The 20,610-nt window shown below is 43.7% G+C and overlaps 1 protein-coding gene across 1 annotated transcript in view; it reads right to left on the bottom strand.

Annotated features, from left to right (window-relative positions):
• DNAH5 (dynein axonemal heavy chain 5) overlaps positions 1–20,610 on the bottom strand; it is a 157,979-nt gene that overhangs the window by 116,735 nt on the left and 20,634 nt on the right. Inside the window, exons 4-5 of the mRNA XM_033058468.2 lie at positions 5,452–5,586; positions 3,589–3,673 (exon numbers count right to left, since the gene is read on the bottom strand). Of these exons, the coding sequence (XP_032914359.1) occupies positions 3,589–3,673; positions 5,452–5,586 (220 nt within the window). The remainder of the gene's footprint in view (positions 1–3,588; positions 3,674–5,451; positions 5,587–20,610) is intronic.

Here is a 20,610-nt window from a genome sequence, read left to right as displayed (position 1 = left end):
TCCTGCTAATCTTCTTCAGCTATTCCCTGTTTCAGGCTCTCAAAATGGACATTCAGTGATGTCAAAGATCAACACTTTCAGCTAATGGACTTTCTCCTACTTCTCAACTAATTGGACTTAAAAACAATGGTCATTTATTTACATTTCTCTAAAAGACTGGACATTATCTTTTGCTTTCCCATGCGGTGAGACCCTGTAAGCAGATGCTCACTGATGTAGATAATATTAGACACAGCACACTGCAGAATAGAGCTGCTATAGATTTTTTGTTATTGGCACATGGGCATGGGTGTGACGATTTTAAAGGGATGTGTTGCATGAACCTCTCTGACCATTTTGCATCCATTCAAAAGAAGCTCAGACAACTGCAAGATAACAAGAAGAAGTTGACTGTGAATGACTGGGGTTTAGATGATGATTTGAAGGATGGGGAACAACTGGATGGTTGAGAGATAATATAAGGAGGTTTTGCTATTACTACTAGTTATTATTGTATTTCCTTGTGTTGTTCCATGCATATTAAAATTGTTGATTCACTTGATAGAAAACACAGTGAAAAAGGTCTGGCTGGTGCAAGAAGAAAAAGGGGGAATTGTAGCAATGTATAGGAATAGCTTAGGCCACAGTTTATACCAGGTGCACCAGCCTAACCATTTTTAGCTCTTTTTCTGCTGTTTGATCAAACAGTCCAGAATTCATCAAGGCTACTGAAACATAAATTGTGCTAAACTGGGAGAGAAGAAGCTGAAAAACAGAATACCAAGATTAGAAGAATCAAGACAAAGGTGGACAGTGAAGCACTGGACTGTAACCAATCATATTTCCTTCAAGGTGCATGCAGAGCACATGAAGGAGATAGAGGCACGAATCAAAAAAATGTGTGATCACGTGGACAGTAGTTTTAGAATGTATGAGTAGGGTATAAGGTAAATAATAAATCAGCTTCTACACAATCACATTGGTTTGTCATTTGGAAGTCCTTTGTTCCTGCACAGCAGCAGTGCTGGAGGCTCTGGGAGAGAAGCCATTGGCAAAAGGAGGATGTCCTTGGCACACAGGTCCTGAGTTACCTCTGGAGTAAGGAAGAAGAAGGCTTCCCCTGATGCATGGTGTTGGAATCAGTGAGCCAGGTCTCTCTTTGAATTCTTCAGAGAGAGATCAGAGTGCAGGGATTGAATTAAAACCTTTGGCTGGATTGGAGTACATTAAGTTATTCACACGTAAGTTTAGGTGTAAGTAAGTAAGCAAATCAGTAAGTCAGTAAAAAAATTTTAGTGTGAGCTGGAGTGCTTTTAGTAAGTAAAAAGTCCAGACACCAGAGTAGAAGAACAAGTTCTAGCGAAGGTTAACAAACACGCTAGTTTTCAGTAGAGGCTCCAGAAGTTCATTGGGAGACCATGCTTAGACAAAATAGAACTCCAGTGCAAATATTGTTTAGACTTTTCAGATAGAAAAAAATAGATCATATACGTAGTTTATATTTATCCTGGTCTGTTAAGAAATTAGAATTCTAATAGGTTAAGAAGTAGTGGTTCAAGTTTACATGTTAGCTTGTTGGAAAAATCCTATATATGATTATGTATTGGGAAGATTTAGTGCTTTTATGCCATTACTCTTTGCTTTTGGCCATCACTTTGCCATTGCTTCCTATTTAGCTATTGCTTTCTCTGCCACTATCTTAAACACCCGAGAACAAGATGGGAGTTGCCAGCAGCAACACCAGCCCTCTCTGGGAGCCCCAGGGACAGCTCCTGATTCTATTTGGGACTATAGTGTAACAAAACTTAGCACAGACTTTGATGACTGTGACTTTGCTTTTAAGACTGATGCACTTTGCAATAAACAGCCTTTTAGTAACTATTAGCTGCTTTAATAATTTAAGACAACCCAACACGAAGGGTGCGTCAAAAGTACTGGCGGTCTATAACCTCACAGTGTGGATCATGGGGCTGTAGTAATACTGAACATAGCTGGGCCTTGGAGATGTCTGAACAAGTCCAGGCCATGGTTCAGGTTGAGTGCACCAGCCAAACTATATTTAGCTGGTGTTGTCCATATTTTGCTGCTTAGATGCTTTTTCCCTGTACTTTGCTATACTTTCCCATGTTTGGCTGTTTTTGCCTATTTCTTAGTTTAGAACAATGTTTATAACAGGTGCATGGGGGAAAAAATTTTGGGGGATTTTGATGTAACTTGTTTTGAGACCCTTCAAGGTTGCTGAAACACAAAGTATGCTAAATCAGGAGAGAAGAGAATGAAAACCAGGATGCCGAGATTAGAAGACCTAAGATAAAGGTGGGCAGCGAAGACCAGGATGGTGACCAATTGGCATACTTGGCTGGCCTCGTGGACAAGTGGACGTGCCAATCAAAAGATGTGTGATCACGTGGACAGTAGTCTTAGAGTGTATAATTAGGATTAAATGTAAACAATAAATCTGCTTCTGCATAATCATATTGATTTGGTGTCTGTGGGAATCCAGGACATTCCCCTGGCTTCCCTGGACACTTTGAAACCTGAGCAGGGGGCTCAGAAGCCTTGGCACAATGCCCAAGACCCCTGTGGGTTTGATTTCAGTCCCTGGGAAAAATTACCATCCTTATATGAAGAATTACAAATCATAAAAAATAAGTAGAGCATAAATTAGATTGTTAGGTAGAAAAGTGAATTTAAAAAATTGTTTAGAATAAGGGTCTGGAGACAAGATGGAGGAATTTGGGCGTGGTATGTCTTTCTTTCTCCTTCTTCATGGCTTCCATCTTTTGGGTTAGGATGGCACTTTTGGATTGGTTTGGGAGAAAGCTGGACAGTGCAATGTAGGTGTCATGTATTGGAAAGTGTAGTATAAAATATAAGACCTGCCCAGAGGGCAGGCAGTGTGCCTCAAACCGACCTGTTGATCAGACCTCACCAGGTCAGGGAAGAAATTTCTTAGATAAGAAAGAATAAACAACCTTGGAAACCTCAGAAAAACAGCTTCTGACCCTTCCTTCGGTGCTCGAGCTGGAAAACAAAAACTCTAAAACCACCAAATACTGTGTTGTGAGTGATCTCAGTATCAAAGAGACTCCACCATCACAGGTGTCCAGAAGTCCATGTCTCTCCGCAGGGGGCACTTGGTAAAGGAGTATGTGCAGAAGAGACTTATGGGGTGGCACCCCTTCTACCCATATGTGGGCCTCTTGAGGGCATTTGTCATGTAACAGCACCACCTAAACGGATGGTCATGTGCCAAGAAATGGATGACTTCTAGGGCCAACGGGTGGTGTGACTGAAGCAGAGAAAGAAGGTCATCTGTCACTGCTCACTTTTTGATAATTAAAAGGTGACTTTCACACAAATTCCCACAGGCAAGAGCTGCTGAACTCACAAAGAAGTACTTCGCTGCTTTATAGTAGCAATAAGCAGAAGTGCATTAATACCCTTTGGTAACTTCATCAATCTTCATTTCATGAGCAGGGATCAATGCCTTGGTATGACCAAGCCTGACTTGCTTTAAGTCTCAGTTTATAAGAATTTAACTCTTTTTCCTTGCACTTTTTCTCAGCACAATTATAACACGTTGCAGGAGAGTATAAGTTGCTTTACCTGTATCCATTACCTCCACGTCTTGATAGTAGAACATCAGATGACGCAGACCTCCAGGGGCCAGGAATCTGTTAATGCGCTCTATCTGTTCAAAATCATGTTGAGATCATGATATGCCATTGATTTGATTCATATCACAGCAACAGAGGAAGCCTTTGCTTATTTACTTATTTATAAGCATCAGGACAATTTCGCAGTTCATCAATTCAAGGCTGCCATCAAGCATCGCTGATGTATTGATAGTGGAGTCCACAAACCTCATATACAGGCCATACAGGTTGAGCAAGAAACTGAGTTGTTTTATGCTAATATGCTGATCAGCACTCATCCATTATTTCTCTAGATCTGAGTCACTCTTCTATGTAGTCCCTAACTACATCTCTATCTTTAGCAGCAAAGACTCATTCAACTTCATCTTCAGAAACACTGGGTTTCTGGCCATTTATGCTTTCTGGTCCAGAAAAAAGGCTAAAATATCACCAGAAGCCGGAAGAAAGCCACAATTATCCTTCTTCTGTTATTAACCAGCCTTGGTTACACCAAGCTAGTGAACTGCTGTTCCAGAAAATCTTGGCTGAGTCCTCCAAGATGAGGTCAAAACAGCTATTACACTTTTCTTATTACAAGTAGAGAAACTGCCAATATTTTCCTCATCTGACAGCTATTCTCACGCAGTATAGTAAATCCATTTAGAGCTAGAATGTACAAAGACTGAAACAAATTCTGGTTTTTAATGTGCATGACTGTTCTGCACTGCTCATTTGTTATCTCATGAAGTCAAAGAGATGCTGGAAGGGACCTCTGGGAGGTCTTGAGGCCAGCTTCCTGTGTCACCAACGACAGCTCAGATCATCTAGAGCTTTTCCAAGGCTGAGTCTCAAAAGCCTCAAGGACAGAAATTCCACAACTGACTTGAAGTAACCTATTCCCATGCTGCATTACCCTCCTGGTGAAGAAGGGTCTCTTGGTGACCATTTTGCAAGATGTGGTTTTATCTTTGGAGTAATCATCTGCACAAACGGAAATAGGTCAGCTCTATCATCTTTGGAACCACTCTTCAAATAGCTGCAGGCTACTATTTTACTACCACTCAACCTCTTCTTCTCCCTCATCTCATACTTCATGTGCCCTGTGTCCTTCTCTTTGTTACTTGGTCTTTCACTGGACTTTCTTCAGTTTCCCAAAGTATTAGCACTGAATTGGGAATGTATAAATTGAAGGCATGCAGATGAAAAGAGAACACAAACCATAAAAACCTAAATAGATCCACCTTCACTTTGATGTCAGGAAGTAGACTATCTACTTCTGTCTACCTAGGGTTTTTTTTAAGTGATACTTTTCAATGTCTCTATATATGAATTTGTATTAGCCCTCATGTAGTCACATCACATGAGCCATTCCATTTTGTCAAGTAGTTTCTACCTATTTTAATTTTTTAATTTGCTCAACTAGAACCTAATGTAGTCTCACAAATGTTGCTGGCAGCCTTACAGAAACAACAATGTGCAACCTGCTGTAGACAGGACTCTTGAACCTCTGTGTGCTGTGTACTCAAGGATTGGAAGACTTCACACTGTGGTTTCACTATGAAATACAATCACAGGTTTTAGCATATTATGTATAACCACTGGAAAGGACAAATTCTAATCAATTTAAAAATCAATATAACTACAATAGGTCCTGGAATTAAAGACACTTTTGTTCAAATTAATTAAAAATGCTGAAAAATATTTTTTCAAGGAGAAGACTTCGTAATCTCAGGTGTGAAGTCTGTGAAGTCTGAAAACTATCTCACCAAGAGTTTAATGGTAAAATTAGTTGCAAAATATACTATGAGTTTCACTTTCAAATTCATCAGATTACCTGGTTACCATCAAGAATAGCATCTTCTACTTCTGCTTTGTCCAGATTCACACAAGAGGCAACGATATCCAGTAAGTAATAATGCCTGCCATCCAGACGAGCACGTTTAGCCTCCCTCTCTTCCCTGAGCTTTTGCTGTCATAAAACATAAAGTGGATGATGAAAAATTCGCTATCTAATTTGAAGACAAAAATAAAGAAAGTTTTAAAATTTATTTTTACAAGTAAAGGCTATTACATTCTTCCACACTTGCGATTTATGCTTTTATGGCGTTCAAATGGAAATTTTAGAACCAGTCTTGGTTATAATTTTACAGTTTGTTTCTGGTGTTCTATTTTCACATTTATCACAACATTTCTATCATAAATAATGTTGTACAGAAAGATAATTTGTTGAAAGGCTTTGTAGGAAAAAAACTATTTTATATGTACAGTTCCATTATTCTGCAAGTTACCTTCAACACCCTAAGTCCTTGGTCTCAGCTTTTCAGTCTAGTCACGTATGACCATCAAGTCAACACAGGATTCTGACTGATCTTTGTTTTTCATGGAAAATATTGTAAGCACTCTCTAATAAAGACAGATGCTGCTGGAGGAAGCCAGGGTTTTATACATTATCTCTTTTATATAATGAGAAGTAAAACAAACCACAAGCCTCAAGGTACACAAGTGTTTACAAATGTGCTTAACTATAGCTATTATACCATTCTTCAAGCAGTAAGCCTACTCTTCTAATTAAATTGAAATCCCGTATGTAACACACCTCATTACATTATAGACAAAATAGCCTTCTGGAACAGTTACTGGTATTATTGTGCTTGTGGGTTACAAGATTCAATATAATTTCATTTTCAAAAGAAATTTAGAATTATGTTTCATTGGTGGTAAATTCAATCCTTATTTCCCTGGTGATTAGGAGAAAACTAGTAACTTTATAAAGTATGCATAAGTGATTTATCCACAAGTTTTGCAGAACCAGAAGGACCTGCATAATATACTTTACACCCTTATGTAAATATCTTTCATACTTTCTGAAGGAATTTCCAAATACCTGGTAAGCTTGTAACTACTACTCTGCCTTCATAAATGCTGAATGCATTTGAAATATTTTCCATACAAAAGACAAACATACAGATCTTATTCTTTACACAGATACGTCTGAAGAACACGGTAGCAGATTAATTTGTACATGTACAGTAATTTCACGAATACAAGCCGCACGGACTACAAGCCGCATCTCTGGGCGTTGGCAAACATTTCATTCTTTGTCCATAAATAAGCCGCACCTGAGTATAAGCCGCTCTGTCGTTCGCAGCGAGGACCCGCGTGCAACAAAGTTGCCAAATAGTAACAGAATCGCGGCACGGCAGGGTTTACTGGCTCGGCTAAGGCCGTGCAGGCTCGGCCCGCTCGGGGCTGCCGACAGGGCCAGGTGGCCCAGCTCGGTGGGGCCACTCGGCAGGGCCGCTCGGGGCCAGCCACCGCTGCCACTGGACTCAGTCACCCTGGCCCGGCACTGCCCTGTGATGGCAGGCAGGCACGGAGCCCGCCAGCACGGAGTCCCCCCACTCCTGCAGCGGTGGGCGGGGACGGAGCCTGTCTGCTCCTGCCATGGCAGGCGGGAGCAGGAGCCCCCTGCTTACCCCACGGGCCGCAGGGATGGCAGCAAGGAGCCCCCTGCCTTCCCCCCAGGCCGCAGGGATGGCAGCACAAGGCCCCCCCGTCTCCCCCCCCGGGCTGCGGGAGAGGAGGGAAGGAGGGAGCTGTCCCGCCTCTCCCCGCCCCCCGTGCTGCCTGCAGGGAGCCAGCTCCAGCCGCAGCGCAACAGAGTAACAATTTGTAACAATCGCAAAATGCCGGTTTTTACTGGCAGGTTGCTCGACTCGACACCTCGGTTTGCACTTCTGGGGTTGGAAATGTCAGAAAATTATTCACATATTAGCCGCTCCTGAGTGTTAGCCGCATTTCTGGTGCAGGAGCAAAATTTTAGTCAAAACGGTGTGGCTTGTATTGGTGAAATTACTGTACTTTATGCTATTTTACCTCTCCTACATCCTAACATGGTCTCCATTTTCCTGAAAGGGAAGTGTCATCACAGGATTGGCTTTTCCTATATGTTTTCAAACACAAGTAGAAATTTTCCTCCTATTTATACATGCAAAAAGCAACCATTTCTTCTGAACCAGCTTCATTCACATTAGATGATAACAATAGAATCCTCAAAACTATTGTTCCAGTATTTTGAACATAACTGACAAGGCATCTTGAACAAAAAAATAATAATACAACCAATACTCTACCAATTAGTTTCCATTTAATACAGCAAGAAGTGTTTTGTTTTACCTAAACTACAGAGAGACCACTTTTGCATACTCTGCTTGTGTTTCCAATGTAGAGCTCCATTTATATTGCTAGACAGGACTACATCTTACACTGGTTTTTAAGTCACCAGCTCCACCTATACAGATGTGCTTGACATGTTCATAGCCTCCATTTCTTCTACAAGTTGCTGTTTGTGTAGACTGAAATCATGAGCACCTTCTCAAACTCAGAAATCATACCCCAATTTTTCTTCTGGTTTTTAAAGCTCTTTTTAACTGCTAGTGTCTCAAGCACTATAACAAATGTGTTGTGCATAGCTGTTCATACAGCAATATTTGATGTCTAAGTCCAGTAATAAGAATATTCATTAGGATATCACAAAACTTAAAAAGCGCAATTAACTTCAATTACTTAATGAATCATATCTAGAGAAACAGGAAGCTATTAACTAAATGGCAAAGCTACTGTTTTATGAAGATTAAGACTTTGACTTGTATTTATCACATGTCCCCACTGGAAGGGACTTGCATTGATATGTTGGATATTTCTATGACTAGCGCAAGTTCCACACATTTTTTTCCTGATAGTTGCTGCAACGCAATGCAAGAACACTCAATACAATTTAAGCTATAATGGTACCTGTATTTTGATGAGTTATCATTCCTACAAACTTCACCACCCCACCCCCCCCCCCCCCCAAAATGAAGTGTTGCTCAATCACAAACTCGCACATTAGTTGCTGCAGTCGTTTGAAGAGACTTCTGTCTCACTTTTAGGACTAAGTTGTACACAGAAAAGTACAGGAAACCTAACTTCAGTGCTTTCAATAGCAAGTCTAATTTATGTTTTTAAAAACACTAAGAGGCTAAGCTGGAAACTGTCTTCCAGTCTGGATTCTGAGCTTCCATTTGCATACTATTAAAAGCATGAATTTAAGATATTCTTTACTGAGGATTAGGAATCTCAGAATTACAAGAAAATGCTGAGCTTTCTACCTCTCATTCTTCCCTTCCTTTTTCACTACCCTCACATCTCACTTCAAATCAGTATTGCGGTCATGGCATAAGAGTTTAGTGCATAGGCCTGAACAGAATCATTACCACAAAATTACCCAGGAATAGGCAGCTCTATGTTATTCAGAATTTTATAGAACACTGAAAGACTAAGATTTGAAGAGGGAAGGATGCTGAAACACACATGATATCCTTTATGCACATAAGAGAAATTGCTGCTACATGCAGTAATACCAATATGCAAATCCTGAGAAGTATCAGCAGCAATTCTGAACAAGGTCATGCACCAAAAGCTCTTCCTAATGTCCCATGATGTAGGAGGATACAGTATTTACAAGAGATTAACACTGTCTCACATAAATATCTGGAAGGATTTCCAAGTGTTTTATGGTACATCTTCATCTCAGTTTTTCATGTAACGAACAACAGAGGTAACCTGACCAATGTTACTTTTAGGTTTCTTTTACCACTCCTGGGTATGAAGGTAAGAAAGGTCATATGACACAGTCCCACAACAGATGAAAGTCTAAAGCTAAACTAACTGAAAAATCCTTTTCTGATTATTAGTCCAGTCATAACACATAACTTGTTTTATATTACATAAAACCTTAGGATAAATAATACCTAAATACTAACAATTTGGCACAGGAAACTAATTTCAATAGATATCTTGTCCTGAAACAAGAAAAGGGAGAGATTGCTAAATCTTTCATATATATAAACCCATAAATATGTTACCATCATTCTCAAGAAATAATTGAAGATTAAATTAATTTTTAAAAGATTCCTAGCTACTACAAAAGTGCATATATTCAAGCAGCAGTATTAAAAGAGCACAAGCCACAGATTCCAGGGGTTTTTTTTGAAACAACAGGCTCAGAAACCAGCTATTGACTATTGCCAGCTTCTCCATTACAAGCAGTAACTGTTGATGCAGACACCCTGAATAGTTAGCAAGAATATTGTTTAGTATGCAAGTCATATGTACACAAGATAAAACTTGTTCTGAACACCCTTTATCCAGCAAACGATGCATTTTGTTGTCAGAATACTGTGCATCACTGAATTTAGACATGCTGAAAACAAAGTCTTATGGATGAGCAAGACTTTACAGGGAAGTTCAACAGTGAAAGAGTCAAAAAGTAAAAACATTTTATTGCTAATTTACTGCCTTATCCAAAATTTATTTAACCAGCATGGAATTCCTTTGTCTCTCCTTTAACTTGATAAGATGTTTCATATTATATGAGCCTTGCTCATGAATTTCCTTTCAATAGGTAACTGCAAACCATTTTACATATTCGCACTGAGGTTTCAAGTTTTAATGTCTATTTTCCCTTTCCAAAAAAGTAAAAACCCTAAAGAATTAGAGCAGTTCCCTTAGCTATCTCTTTAATGTCAATAATCAGAGCTCTGCACATGCGTTATCACCTTTCATTATCTCAGGAACAGTTTGCTTAAATAACCGGCTTTTTCTAATGAGTCTAAGTGTCTTAATGACTTCTATATTCTATTATGGTTTCTCAACGGTAAGTATTGCCTTCAAAATTTTATTCCCATCTTAGAAGTATGTTCTATGTTCTATTACTTCTATTTTTCTTCATGTCAGAGTTAACAGAGTTATCAGTCTTGTTGCCATGCCTAACACCAAACTCTTTAGTGTACTAATATAGCATTTGTGAAATTTTACCATTACCAAACCATTACAACAATCCAGGTAAGATACAAGTACCACTAGCCAAGTGCATACAACACCTCCCAGTGTAAATTTGCCTTTCAAAGTAAATTGTCCAATTAACATCATCCACTTACATCTATTTTAAAACACACATTCTATGCACACCCCTCTCCCAATACACACCTTTATTCAAATTATATATTAGTCTAATCTTAGCTCAAAATTCCGTTTTCCTTACCTTTATCACTCTTCCAATACTCCGTTTCCAAAGTTGCTTTCTTCCAGCTCTAAACATTGTACTATTCAATATAAGCATCAAGCACTGTTTTTCAGAAGCAGGCCCTAAACCATGGGGAAAGCTACTACGTTCATCATTTTGTGCTTCCCCCCAATGTTTTGTTTGATCTTGTTTCTCTCCTTTCAGTAGGAATGCCAAAATAACTCCAGAAAATAGAGTAAGGATCAAAAAAAACCAGCACTTATTAACCTTATCTCTGTATTTAAAATTCAGTATACAGATTGCTGGAAAACTAAATTGCACTACTAAAGAAACAAGAGGTCTCTTAACCACCAGAATTTACTGCCTATAGATTAGGCCTTGAAAGTTACTGCTACCAACCACAGTGTTGTTAAGGTGATACTGTTTACATACAAACACAGTTGGATACAATTCATCATACTCAAGGGCACCATAACTATTTGCAGAAGTCAATTTTGTAGCTGCTTCTCCGATTTGTCTTTAGCCTTCTGAAGCAATCCTTGTGTCAACAGGCATCTTTGTTCCCTTGTCACAGGTGACTGTTTAACTATACAGCAACAGCCAAGCAAATTTCAAATATCTTTTACCTACAGGCTTTAAATTCCTGAGTTTAAGTCATGTTTTTTCACACAAGTACAATCAGTCACACTTACTTTTCAGTTGTAGAATGGTTGCTTAATACAGAAGTTTTTCTTCAGCAAGAAATGTAAGGTTTTTTTCTTTCTAAAAGAGCCTTAATTTTTTTCCACTTCAGTGACTGAACATAATCCAATGTCCTCTTGAAAATGTTAAGAAAAACAATCTAATTATCCAGTATTAGCAACAAGAAAACAGGCATTCTCAGCTATTTCTGGCTTAAAATGACCCTAAATATTTCTGCTTCCACTCATATCAACATGAGTAACATCTAAAAGCACTTGACAACCTCAGCGTTGAAAAAAAAATCACATGAGTAAAAACCATTTTCCCTGCATTATCTATATTTCCCCATCTGCTGTATCCAAATCCAGTTGTGCATACATGTTTGAAAGAGAAAGACTGAAAAACTGCATTTAGGATAAAAGTAAACATCCACAGATTTCTCTGAACCCTTTACAGAGATATCATTTAAAATTAAACATGCTATTAAATATAACATATAAAGTTAATTCCTATGCCTATATTGAAGCCACTGAGGAATTAATTATTTACATTCTGTTGGAAGGAGTCCAGAGGAGAGCCACTAAGTTGATCATAGGACCAGAGCAGCTCTCTAGTGAGGACAGAGAGGGTCAGAGCTGTTCTGCCTGGACAAGAACAGGCACTGACAAGACTCTCCTGCACCTATCATTTCCTAAAGGGGGCCTGAAAGAAGGTTGGAGGGACTTTCCACAAGAGTACGGTAGTGATAGGACAAGGAGGAATGGCCTTAAGTTGCAGGATGGCAGGCTCTTCACTGTGAGGGTGGTGAGGAGCTGACACAGGTTGTCCAGGGAAGCTGTGGATGCCCCAATCCTACATGTGTTCAAGGCTGGGTGGATGGGGTTCTAAACACTCTCATCTAATGGAAGGTATCCCTGCCCATGGCAGAGGGATTGCAACCAGTTGATTTTTGAGGTGCCTTCCAATCAAAACTACAGTAATTTCACGAATACAAGCCGCACCAATTTGACCAAAATTTTGGTGGAAACCCGGAAGTGCGGCTAATATTCCGGGGCGGCTAATCTATTAACAAAATTCTAAAAGCTGCCAACACGGAAGTGAGAGCCCGCGGCAGCCCAAGCCAAGCTGGAGCCCGGCCGGCCCCGGCAGAGGTGGGAAAGCCTGGCAGAGGCGGGGCCAGCAGTGTGGGGGCGGGCGGCAGAGCCTGAGCCAGCAGGGCGGGGCAGGGGAGGGCGGCAGAGCCTGAGCCAGCAGGGCGGGGGAGCCCGGGAGAACTGGGCTAGCAGTGCAGGGGAGCATGGCAGAAGCCAGGAAGGCGGCGGGTGGGGCTGCCTGGCAGCGGGGGAAGCCCAGCAGAATCGGGGCCAGCAGCGTGGGGGAGCCCGGCGGTGCGGGGGCCTGCAGTGCCGCCAGGGCGAGGAAACGCGGCGGCGGTGCAGACGGGAGGGGGCGGCCGGCGAGCCTGGTGGCGGCGGCAGCCCTGCCGGCGGGGCGAGCGAAAGCGCCGCTCGCGAAAGCGCCGCTCGGCGAGCGAAAGCGCCGCCGCTCGCCGCGAAAGCGCCGCCGCTCGTCGCGAAAGCGCCGCTCGGCGAGCGAAAGCACCGCCGCTCGTCGCGAAAGCGCCGCCGCTCGTCACGAAAGCGCCGCTCGGCGAGCGAAAGCGCCGCAGGGCGGGCGCGGCACTCGCGAGGCGCGGCGCTCGCGAGGCGCGGCGCAGGGCGAGCGAAAGCGGTAGCGGGGCGAGCGAAAGCGGCAGCGGGGCGAGCGAAAGCGGCAGCGGGGCGAGCGAAAGCGGCAGCGGGGCGAGCGGCGAGCCCGGCGGCGGCAGCCCTGCCAGCCGGGCGAGCGAACGCGGCAGCGGGGCGGTGCTGACGGGAGAGGGGGGCCAGCGAGCCCGGCGGCGGCGGCAGCACCACCCGGCCAGCCCCGCTGAGCCGTGGCGCTGAGCTGGGCCACCCGGCCCCGTCGGCAACCATGAGCGGGCCGAGCCTTCCTGGCCCCGCCCCGAGCCAGTAAAGCCCGCTATGCCGCGATCCTGTTACTAATTGGCCAATTTGTGAAAGCTGCGCACGGATTCTCGCGACGAACGAAAGTGCGGCTAATATTCGGGGTGCGGCTTATCTATTGACAAAGACAGCAACGTTGTCGAGGCACCGGGGGTGCGGCTTATAATCCGTGCGGCTTGTATTCGTGAAACTACTGTATTCTATGATTCTATACGTCTTTGTACAATGTGATTTCTAAAGAAAAAGTTCAGCCCAACAGGCTTAACTTTGCCATGCAGCAATAAAAGTTCTTTTTTAAAAAAATAAGGAAAACATAAACCCTTATTTAAATCTCTTGAAAAGCCAGCTAGAAATGATGGCTCTTTCTCCTAAAAATGCTATATAGTCATAGCAAATAACTTACAGAATCACAAAAATTATGAAATTGTTTTTAAATCTCCAGAAGTCATCTAGACCAGTCTTTTGCTCAGAGCAGGTCCAATTAGAGATGTTTCAGGTTGAATATCTCTAAGGGTGGAAATTCTGCAGCCTCTGGGGCTATATAACTGTGCCCAGCATAACTTCACCATCCAGCATAAAGACTGCTCCTATCTAGCTGAAATCTACCACATTCCAGTTTGTGCATGTTGGCTCTTACTACCACACACCTTAATGAGGCATTAATGAAGGGCTCAGTTCCGTTCTCTCTCTACCCTCTTATTAGACAATTACAGGCTGTAATAAGACCTTCCCTTAACCTTTTCTGCTTGTGGCTAAATGAGCAGAGTTCTCTCAGTAACCACCACTGCTGCTTCCTGTTTGTCTACCCAGCCTTCAATCTCACAACAAAAGGCAATCAGGCTGATCATGGAGAATGTGACACTGGTAAATCTATGACAGCTGCTCACAATCAGCTTCTTGGTGCTTCATGTGCACTGAAATGGCTTCCAGAACACTTTGCCCCACAGTCTTACCAGAAGCAGCTAATTGGTGTGTCATTCCCAACACCCTCCCTTTCCTCCTTTTCAAAGACAAAATGTCTTAAGCTGCACCAGGGGAGGTTTAGGTTGGACATTAGGAAGAATTTATTCACAGAAAGGGTGACTAGACATTGGAAGGGGCTGCCCAGGGAGGTGATGGAGTCACTGTCCCTGGAGGAGTTTAAGAAAGACTGGGCTTAGCACTCAGTGCCATAATCTAGTTGTCACAGTGGTGTTCAGTCATAGGTTGGACTTGATGATCTTGAAGGTTTTTTCCAACCCAACTGATTCTGTGACAAGTGTAACATTTGTCTTTTTCCAGTTATCAGGAACGTTCCCAGATCATTATTGCCTTTCAAAGGGAGATGGCCTCAAAATGATATTGGTTTCCTCTCCCAGGACTCTCAGGTATATCTTACCAGTGCTCCCATGGATTTTTATAGAATCAATAAGCTTAAGTGCTCCCTAACATAATCTTTGGCTACCATGGATAATCCCTCATTCCTGTTCACTATACAAGGAGGTTTGAAAGTCTAAAAGAGCCAGATGGCAAAGCCAGTTCACAAAAATGGATTTAAAAAGTCACTGAAAACTTCAGCCTTCTGATGCTCTTTGCTCCTTAGTCCCCTGTTCCACTGAGCAGTGGGCCGACATTTTCTTGTGCTGTCAGTGCACTTAAAAACAATATTGTCATTTCCCTTTTCCCTCCTCATAAGTTTGAACTCCAGATGAGCTTCTTAACACTCTGTGAACTCAGGTGTTGTCTGTAACCCTTCCTGGGTGTCCCACCCCTGATTCTATTCATCCCAAGATTTTAAGGAAGCCTGCATGTTTGAATTCATACCCTCTGTGTTCATCCATGCTGGCCTCCTACAAGGCTCCTCTTCCTTCTGCACAATGAATGGCCTTGTGTTCCAGTGATGTTATACTTGGAGGTCAAAGTTTTCTTCAGCCCTGTTTCCCACCAGGGAAATCTTTCACGGGTTCCCACCAAGAAGACTCCCTGAAGAAGGCAAAAATCTGATGTTCTAAAGTCTAAGGTTTTTCAGGGTTTTAAGCTCCACAATCTCATGATCTCTACAGTTAAATCTTCTCTCAACTTCTCATCTTCAATTTCTTTTCTTGTTTGTGAATGGCAAGCCTAACAGAGCATCTCAGCCATCTCATTTATCATTTGCTAAAAGAGTCTTCAAACTCCAGAAATCACATAGTCATTTAAGTAACTTGGAATGTGACATTTTTAGAATTTAAATGACTGTCAATCACAACAAGAATTAATCTAATCCATGAAGGGAACCTATATATGTGTTGATATCAGATAATCACAAATCATTAGCTTACACAGGAACTTCCTGTGCAGCTGTAATATATCCTCAGAATCCAGAAGCAGACTGCATCTACAGCATAGATTTTACACTGATATTGGTTAAAGTCATTCAAAGATAATTGATGCTTATGGAATCCAACTTCCTGTGATCTTTCATCTCATTAAGTTATAAAAACAAGAAAACAAAATAATGGAGTGGTTGAGACTGCTTAACTGCCATCATCAGTCCCTGCTGTCCTGGGGTCAAAAGTCAGACGTCTGGCAGAGCCAGTTTAGCACAACATTACTGCAATCAACGCAGAAGACTGAGAAGTAGCCTTTTGGTCAACAATTACAGTAATTTCACGACTATAAGGTGCACCCTTTTGACTAAAATTTTTCCCCAAACCCGAAAGTGCGCCTTATAGTCCAGTGCGCCTGATATGATGTACAAAGTTGCGACATTTGCCACCCCGGAAGTGAGAGCTCTGAGGGGAGGCAGCACCGCAGGCGCGCCAAGTAGTGATGGGGGGGCAGCCACAGGCAGCCCTAGGCACAGGGAGCAGCGCGGGCAGGAAGGCAGGGGGCGGCCCCAGGCACAGGGAGCAGCGTGGGCAGGAAGGCGTTACTACTTCGTTACTTTGGTGTGCGCGGCGGCCTGAGCCAAAGGGCCACAGCCAATAGAGGCCGGCGGGGCCGCGGCCAGCAGGGCCACAGCTGATAAGGACAGGCAGGGCCGTGGTGCACCGAGCCAAGCAAGGGACGGGCGGCAGGGTGGCCGCGCTGCCGAGCCTAGCGAGGGGTGGGTGGCAGGGCTGCTCCGTGGAGTCACGAGGGGGAACAGCATGGCGGCACAACGGAGCCGCGAGGGGGAACGGCACAGCAAGAGCGCCGAGCCAAGCGCGGGAACAGCACGGCAGGAGCACCGAGCCGAGCGAGGGACGGGCGGCATGACAGCGGCGCCAAGCCCAGTGAAGGACAGGAGGCATGGGCCAAGCCGAGCGAGGGAACGGCACAGCGGCTCCGCGGAGCCACGAGGGGGAGCAGCACCACGGCAGCACAGAGTCGCAAGGGGAGGCGGCCCTACGGCTGCATTGAGCTGCGCCAGCCGGCACCGGGGGCGGGCGGGAGTGCCAGGGCCCACTCCACGGGGAGGGCGCCTGGGGCTGCCTTTGAAAGCCTACGCCGATCTGCGAAAAATGTTTCCAAATTGAGCCCCTACCAGTAAACTCCACGATCGTGGGTTTCCATTAGTAATTCATTACTTTGCTGCGCACGGCACGGATCTTCGCGGCAAAAAAATAGTGCGCCTTATAGTCCAGTGCGCCTTATGGTCGTGAAATTACTGTATATGCCAAACTTTCATAATCTCTGCCTCTTTGACTTCTAAGCCACAAAAAACAAATAATGTTCAGCCTTTAATACAAATCAACTGATTTTGGCTTAAACTGCTGTTAAAAAACTGCTTTAGGAATCTGCTCTACATCCACAAAAGCGTTAGACTGGATAATGTTAATGGCTATGCAAAATCGGTCACATTATACAGACTGATTTTTTCAGATTTTTGACCAGAACAGTTCTTGCTGAGGCAGAGCTTAACAAGGACCCCCTGTTTTATCCCAGTAGGAGATTTTATTCATATAAGCATTTTCATAATTGGGGGGGAAAAAATTCTTGCAGATTTTAACTAACTTTTAAAAATCCTCCTCTTTTACCTTTATTTTATTGGTGATCCACCATCAGACCTATGATTTGATAAATACATTTCCTCCCCAGATGAGGAGCACTCCCCAGTAGTACTAGATCCATGGTGAAGTTAAATTATTTTTAATAATTTAATTTATACATTGAGGATATGTAATCTTGTATTGTAACTGAGAATTCTAAGAATAATTTGTCTGTTGCATGTCTCTGGCTGGCCTTGGCTCATCTCAGCATCCAGCAAAAGAGTTAAGTCAGATTGGGGGTAAATTACCACTGTGCAGATGAGTAAAACCATGAAGCATACAAACTATGTCAGAGAAACACTTTTCAAACTAAAATATTGAGTTGTCACAGTATTTTAGGAATTCTGAAAGTTCATTTCACAGTGTCAAAAGACTTTGATCATTTTCCAGTATCACAATTAGTAAATAGGGGTAACATTAGGTTGGAGACCAGTCACTAGTGGGGTTTTGCAGGGTTCCATCCCCACATCGTGATGGGAAGAGAAGCAGCAGCCACTGCTCTCTTCTCTGTGGTGACAAGTGACAGGACCCAAGGGAATGGCCTGAAGGTAAGAGGAAGATTACAGTAAATTCACGAATACAAGCCGCACTAAGTATAAGTTGCATCTCTGGGTGTTGGCAAATATTTCGGTTTTTGTCCATAGATAAGCCGCACCCGAATATAAGCCGCTCTGTCGTTCGCAGTGAGGACCCGCGTGCAATTAGTAACAGAACCGCGGGAGGGCGGGGTTTACTGGCTGAGCTAAGGCTGTGCAGGCTCGGCCCGCTAGGGGCCGCTGACGGGGCCAGGTGGCCCAGCCCGGTGCTGCCCGCCGCTGCCCCTGGGCTCGGTCACCCCGGGTCGGCGCTGCCCCGCGGTGGCAGGCAGGGACGGAGCTTCCCCCGCTCCTACGGCAGCAGCGGCGGGCAGGGACGGAGCTTTCCCGCGCCCGTGGCGCCGGCGGTGGGCGCGGACAAAGCACCCCGCCCCCCCCCCGGGCCGCGGCAATGGCGGCGCGCGCTTCCACCCGCCTCCCCGGGCCACAGCAATGGCTGCGCGGGGCTCCCGTCGGCTCCCCGAGACGCGGCAATGGCGGCGCGCCCCCCCCCCCGTCCTCCCCGGGCCGCGGCAATGGCAGCGCAGGGCTCCTGTCGGCTCCCCGGGCCACGGCAACGGCGGCGCCCCCCCCCCCACCCGTCGGCTCCCCGGGCCGTGGCAATGACGGCGCGGCCCCCCCCTCTCCTCCCCGGGCCGCAGCAATGGCGGCGCTCCCCGTTTCCCCCCCCCCACCTCTCCTCCCCGGGCCGCAGCAATGGCGCCACCCCCCCCTCCTCCCCTGGGCTGCGGCAGAGGAGGGAAGAAGAGAGCTCTCCCGCCTCTCTCCCCGCCCCCCGTGCTGCCTGCAGGGAGCCAGGGCAACACGGTAACACTGTAACAATTGCAAAATGCCGGCTTTTACTGACAGGTGCTTGGCTCGGCACTCTGGCTGGCACGTCTGGGGTTGTAAATGTCAGAAAATTATTAACATATTAGCCGCACCCGACTATTAGCCGCACTTCCGGGTTTCCACCAAAATTTTTGTCAAATTGCTGCGGCTTGTATTCGTGAAATTACTGTAGGTTGGATCAGGAAAACATTTTTCATCCAGAAAGTGCCTAAACCCTGCAACAGGCTCCCTAGGGCAGTGGTCACAGCCTGACATAGTTCAAGAAGTGTTTGGACAACACTGTCAGGCACACGGTGCGACAACTCCTAAGGTGTTCTGAGTAGGATCAGGAGTTGTATTCGACCATCCTGATGGATCCCTTCCAACTCAGTATAGCCTATGATTTTTTTTTTTTAGTGCTACATTGCACAATTTTGGCAGTGAGTGTTCTTTTACTGTGGGTAATTAAGAGTAGTAGATAGCAGTTCACTACCATCTAGTGGTTAAAAGCTGAAAGTGCACATGACTGCCATGTTTTTTTCACAAAATAGTCTCTATAAAATTTGGCAATTGAAATACTCGTTACAGAGATGAGCACTTACAGATCATAGATGAAAATCTATACTGAATATAACTGGAGGAACTTAAAGAAAAGCATAAACTACTCTCCTGCATTCTCTTGCTACAACTACAATGCAAATAACTAGAGCTCAAGGCAGACAAGGTAGGAGCTACTTTCAAAGTCAAATAACACTGAGGCTTTATTACCTTGAAGGCAAGGATTAACTACTTTGCTGAGAAAAATTAAAACTTCAACATATTTAGTGATTTCCTGCACTAGCAGGCACACAGATTGCTTGTCATCCCAAAAATGTGTTTTGTCTTAAAATATCTAACAAGTGTACAATTTGTCAGCCACCTAACATCTTCAGCTCAAAGATATCAAAAAAGAGGAAAAGAAAAGCTATCATAACTGAAAATTAAATCATCTTGCTTGATGAAGTAAGAAATATGACTAAGACTTTAACCTTTAATAACATTACGTTTCTATTCAACAAGGATTTTATGTGAAAGATAGTACTGCTTAAAGAACTATCCTACCATGTAAGAAGTCCTAGTGTAATTCTCTGCTCTGTTTTAGGCAAAACATTTGTTCTCCAAGCTATGCTTGCCTATTTGATCCACTGCTAACAAAATAAAATTTAGAGATAAAACAATTATGTAGTTAACAGATAAATAATAAGCCTCCTGTTTACAGGACAAACAGGATGCATGGGTCTTAGCAAATGAACAGACAATATTGTGAGGACAGAAAATTGCCATTCAGGGAATCATGGAAGTGATAAATTTTCCATTTTAAGGAACTACAAAACCACACACCTCTACCACCTTTCCTATTTCAAATAATGTGAACATTGTGTCCATCAATTTAGCCAGCACAAGGATCAAAGGTAAAAATATCCTATCTCAGGATCTTAAAGTATCCCTAGCACTGCTCAAATACTCCAATATCTCTAGAAATACAGACTAAAGAGAATGATAAATTCTCAGCATGCAACTGGAGACCAGGAAAGAAACAAGGTCCAGATTTGCTGGAAGATGAAATAACTAGTCAAAAGAATTAAATCTTTGCAGACAACATGGAAACTATTTAAGAACACCATACAAAAAATAGAGTGCAATTGCACAGCTTCTACCATGGAACAGCTCAAGAAAAAGCATAAGCCAGTCAGCATAGCAAAAAAGTAAAGCAAAAGCCAGCAGGCATGCTCCAAAAAGCTGGAATAACAATGACGTGGAAAAAATCTAGATAAATTAAAACCTGACAGCTTAGACAAAGAT

Source organism: Catharus ustulatus, chromosome 1 (genome assembly GCF_009819885.2).
Source record: "Catharus ustulatus isolate bCatUst1 chromosome 1, bCatUst1.pri.v2, whole genome shotgun sequence".
Taxonomy (NCBI): Eukaryota; Metazoa; Chordata; class Aves; order Passeriformes; family Turdidae; genus Catharus; species Catharus ustulatus.
This window is presented reverse-complemented; position numbering and strand designations above follow the sequence as displayed.